Source organism: Helianthus annuus, chromosome 4, assembly GCF_002127325.2.
Source record: "Helianthus annuus cultivar XRQ/B chromosome 4, HanXRQr2.0-SUNRISE, whole genome shotgun sequence".
NCBI classification, from domain to species: domain Eukaryota; kingdom Viridiplantae; phylum Streptophyta; class Magnoliopsida; order Asterales; family Asteraceae; genus Helianthus; species Helianthus annuus.
Genome location: NC_035436.2, coordinates 201,824,259 through 201,829,207, shown reverse-complemented (window position 1 = coordinate 201,829,207; position 4,949 = coordinate 201,824,259). Strand labels below are relative to the sequence as shown.

At 37.9% G+C, this 4,949-nt stretch overlaps 1 protein-coding gene across 2 annotated transcripts; it reads left to right on the top strand.

The window, feature by feature from the left end:
- The first annotated feature begins 237 nt into the window (after positions 1 to 237).
- Positions 238 to 3,531, top strand: LOC110937922. Of its 2 annotated transcripts, none has more exons than XM_022180388.2 (3): positions 238 to 429; positions 1,122 to 2,973; positions 3,076 to 3,531. In XM_022180388.2, the coding sequence occupies exons 2-3, from the start codon at positions 1,150 to 1,152 to the stop codon at positions 3,352 to 3,354; spliced, it is 2,103 nt and encodes a 700-aa protein (XP_022036080.1). In that variant the 5' UTR covers positions 238 to 429; positions 1,122 to 1,149; the 3' UTR covers positions 3,355 to 3,531. The 2 variants fall into 2 exon arrangements, with proteins under 2 accessions (XP_022036080.1, XP_022036081.1); XM_022180389.2 differs by having other exon boundaries at positions 238 to 527.
- The last annotated feature ends 1,418 nt before the right edge of the window (positions 3,532 to 4,949 follow it).

Genomic DNA, 4,949 nt, shown 5'->3' with positions numbered 1-4,949 from the left:
TTTTACCATAAAAAAATGTTTCCAAAAGAGGATGACATTATCCGATTGGGCATCACCGGCCGACCAGCCCTTTGATGGTGCACACAAATACAAATCTGAAGTCGCTGCTTCCACCTGCCACTTGTCCCCACACACGCTGCTCCTCCCTCCTATTCACGATTCACGGGATCCCGTATGACGTCACCTCTGGGCCCCACTATCCACATCCCATCATTCATTCATTCTTTCCCCTTTTATTAACCGTTCGATTGAAAGCGAAACCACCCCCCCCTCTCCTCATCTTCACAGAAACACACACACACACTGTGTGAACCAAGTGGAGCACGTTTCGCGGGGTTTTCCTTCGTCTTTTTCGATATTACTTTCTTGATTTCTTCATTTTCCTCTGTTCTTGTCCACAAATAACCATTAATCCTCTACTACTACAGAGTAAGATTACATTTACATACATATGTTCACCTTTCTTTTGGCTCTGTGATCCGTTTTTTCTTGTTTGATTCATGTAATGCATCTGATAGAAAGCTGAGGTAGCTTCCAGATTTGAGATTTATAATATTTGATTTGTGATGTGATTTGTTTTCTATTTGATATATATTTTTTTTTTTGATAAATAGTTGCAATGTATATGTGGTGGTTTTCTTCATATTTAATTATTTATTAATAATTTTTAGCTATTTCATACATTGGATCTGGAACTTTTGTGTATAATCTTGAAATTATATACGGATGATTTTAGTTATTTCAGTTGCAAATCTTGGGTTAGATTCGTTTTAAATTAGGTTTAACCTTGTTGTTTTAATGGACTGTTTGGGGATACTTTTTGTTAAATTCCAAACGTGCTGACCAAAAAAGGTATCACTAAATGCTCGATTTGTTTGTTCATATTGCTTTTTAAAGTTCTTTCCACACTTGTTACATTTCTCTTTTGACTTTTTGACCACAAATCTCTGCAACTATTACTAGTAGAATGGTTTGATTTAGGGTTTTTTTTTTTTTTTTTTTTTTTAATTTGTCTCTATATATTTGCTAAGCTTTTTTACAGGTATAAAAATTGTTTTGTTTTTAATTTTGAATATGTGATATATTGATTTTGACAATATCTTTGTGGTATGTGTTGACAGATAGTATGTATGTATGTATGAATGAGACATGAGATACAACAATACACAGCTCAAAATGGGTTCAAGAGAACAACAACAAATCTCAACAAGACTGCAGGAGAAAGCCGTAACATTGCGAGGAAACCGGATAAAAAAATCGCTAGATTATAACCAAACAGCAAACCCATTGTATGAGCAAACGGGTCGTCACCTGCGACCCGGAATGAACCACAGCGAACCCGTTAAAGATGTCGCCCCTGTTAAGCACATGAAGAATTTGCCGGGATATCTCCAGCGTGCGGAAAAGGGGTATAATATCCAAGGAAAGGCTTTGAGTTTCGGAGTTCTTGATTGGGATCGTTTAGAAAACTGGAAATCTAACGAAAAACGCATCCCACCGAGAATAAACATGAAGACAACATCACTGTCTACTAATAATCCCACATTTGTGGAAAGTAGATCAGGGAGGTTTACAAGAAACAAGAAAAAGATTCAACAAACGGCAAACGTTTCGTCTAAAGGAAAACTTCCTCCGGGTGTTCGATGGCCTAGAGGGAAGCCCGTAAAAGCGCAAACTTCGGCTTCTTCGATTGACCTGCCACAATATCATACTGCAGAACTTGTTGACAGTAGCAAAGGGAAACAGGTAGATGATAATAATCATGTTGACATAGATGCAGACGCGAGTCGACTGTCTGGTTGTTGTTATTCTCCAACAGAGTTCGATTCGGTAAACCCGTTTTCTGATGTTCCTCACTCTTGCCCTTTCCCACTGCCTCTCAGTGCTGACGTGGAATCTCCTAACCGGACACCTGTGAAGAAAGCTGACGTGGACGTAAACGAACAGCCTGCGATGATGAACGGTAAACAACGGTCATCATCGCCGAATAGGCGATTTAGCTTTAGCCTCGGGAAGATGGCCCGAAGTTTTAGCTTCAAAGAGAGTAGCAGTAGTAATAGTAATAGTAACAGTAATACTACTTTAGCTGTTCCCCAACTAAGCCCGGCATATACTTCATCCCGATCCGGTCCGGTCAACTTTCAAGCATCATCTCCTGATTCGGTCAACTACAACGGGAAGAAATCGGCTGCAACTACTCCATCAAGGTCGAGTCCTTTGCGCAGAATTCTGGACCCGTTGCTGAAGCTCAAAGGATCCCATTTGGATGAAAAGGTTCACAAATCGAAACTAGGGCTTAATTTTAACAATATCGAGAACGAGTTACTTCCGAACAGGAAACATAGATTAGCTAATGTCCAGGCTCTTTTACAGCTTACGTTAAAGAACGGAATCCCGTTTTTCAAACTAGTTGTTGAAAGCAGCAGCGACATTCTCGCCGCTGCAGTGAAAAAGTTACCGTCTGGCAAGGATGATACGAGCTTGATTTACGCGTTCTATTCGGTGCACGAGACCAAGAAGAAGAGTGGAAGTTGGATATACCAGAGTTCAAAAGATAAAAGTTACGGTTTCGGGTATAATATTGTGGGACAGATGAAGATTTCCAGCTCTTACCATGCTGAGTTTAGCGGTCCGGAGAAAGACCTTTATGTGGTGCGCGAGTCTGTATTATACAGCAGTGATACCACGAAAACAGATGAAAAACCGCTTGATGGGGAGCTAGCTGCTATAGTTGTGAAGAATCCGAGCGACGAAGTTTGTGGAGATATAGGGAGTTGTAAAAGCACGATTGCGGTTCTTCCGGATGGCGTTCATAGCTGGCCGAACAGTGGATCGCCTTCTCCGTTGATAGACAGATGGAGATCTGGTGGTGCGTGTGACTGCGGTGGGTGGGACGTCGGTTGCCAGTTTCATATTCTCAGTCATCAAAATGAAATCGACAAGTCCTCAAACTGTCTCGACCTTTCGTTCCAGGTATACGCTTAACGCTCCACCAAACCAACATCAACTTATGACAATTTTTTTTTTTTTTTTTTTTTTTAATTTTGTACTAATTTGATAATTGATGGTTTGCAGGTTGGGAAGAAGAACAAGTGTAGTTTTCGGTTGGTTACGGTTGAGGATGGACTTTACTCACTCGAATACGATCCATCAATGTCTATGCTTCAAGCGTTCTCTATTTGCGTAGCGGTTGTAAGTAGCCAGAAGTTGACTCACATCTTTCAAGTCAATTATGTTCGAGAGTCGAAAGAAGTGTCTGAAAACATACGATCATCGCCAACGAGTGATAAGAATGTTAAAATTCGCGAGGAGTTTGTTTCGAAACCACCAGCATCACCTGTTGGTAGGGTATAAATTTAGATGTTATATTAGTTTAGACCAAATGTACTAGTGGTTGGCTATATTTTGTTGTAAAAGAAAAATGTAAGCTGGCTATCTTTTACCTATAGCAGCAGATGATATACAGATATTGTAACCAAATCTTATGAACATATGCAATGATTGAGCTACTTCACCAAAGTATTATATATATATATACTTTTTGTTTTGCAATCTTATCAGATTTAACTATAGGGGAATTGGCTTGTAATAATCTCATCTAGACCTTACTGGTCATTAATAATCCCACCTCAGAATATTCCCCCCATCAGTCCCACATTTCACCTATTTTTCCTACAATGGTCCCCCGTTAAAAAAACTTAACGGAGTTAAGCTTTTTTCCAAATTACAAACAGATTTTTTAGGGCTTTTGATCAGAACGATGATACGAGTCCATTGATGTAAAACTTACTTCGAAATGGTGCTCCAAGTGACTTGATTTTGGTTAATTGGAAATGTACACACCCGAATTGAAGCGTCGTTTTCATCGTTTGGAGCACCGTTTCGAGGCAAGTTTTACATCAATGGACTCGTATCGTCGTTCTAATCAAAAGCCCTAAAAAAATCTGTTTGTAATTTGGAAAAAAGCTTAACTCCGTTAAGGTTTTTTAACGGCGGACCATTGTAGGAAAAATAAGTGAAAGGTGGGACTGGTGGGGGGAATATTCTAAGGTGGGATTATTAATGGCCAATAAGGTCTAGGTAGGATTATTATAAGCCAATTTCCCATAACTATATGGGCAACCACAAGTGGTAATCATGACCCATTCCATTCTTTAAAACATGCGTTAAGTTGCGCAAATAGTTTTTTATGCATACGGGTTTATTTGGGTCAACTTAAATCAGATAGCGGGTCGATTTGGATCTACTAAAATTATATAACTTACCATTCATTGTTATATATCTGGTTAAGTTAAAAGAGTGTAAAGTATAATGAGTATGAATGTATGATGGATTGGATTCTACTGAATATATTTGGTTTGACTTGCAGTAGTCTGCAAGTCAAGAACTTCACGTTCTTTTCTTTTTCATCATTGCACTAGAGGCTCGTGCACTTTAATACGCTTGGTGGTGGTCCTATTTACTCCATCAACTACACATATAGAATTAATTAATGTTTCTTGTTTTTTTTTTTTAGTATATCACTTCTTCTTATGGTTGGTTATTTTTATCAAAGTTTTTTTTCTCTATTTCATACTTGTAATAATCTTAAATTTCCATCATAACTATTCGACATGTGTAAAGCTGTTGTTGAGGATTATTTTATTTATTATTATTATTATTATTATTATTATTATTATTATTATTATTATTTTTTTTTTTTTTTTTTTTTTTGCTATGAATGTAGTATAAGACGAGTGGGCATAGAGGGGTGCTAGGGTGATGTGTTGGTCTTTTTGTAAATTTTCATTGTAATTAATCAATATATATACCAATCATTTATCAACACCTTAACATTTTTTTTCAAACTGTTATCACTCACCCCACCACATTTAACGTTATCATAACACACCTTAATAAAAATGTGAAAAGTGAGACCACCCAACCTACGTGGCAACACTTTTATTCAT

Excerpts from the sequence above, each read along its gene's own strand:
- LOC110937922 (XM_022180388.2), top strand. The coding sequence starts at position 1,150 with ATGAGATACAACAATACACAGCTCAAAATGGGTTCAAGAGAACAACAA. Across the intron at positions 2,974-3,075 it reads GTCTCGACCTTTCGTTCCAG|GTTGGGAAGAAGAACAAGTG; the intron begins GTATACGCTTAA and ends GATGGTTTGCAG.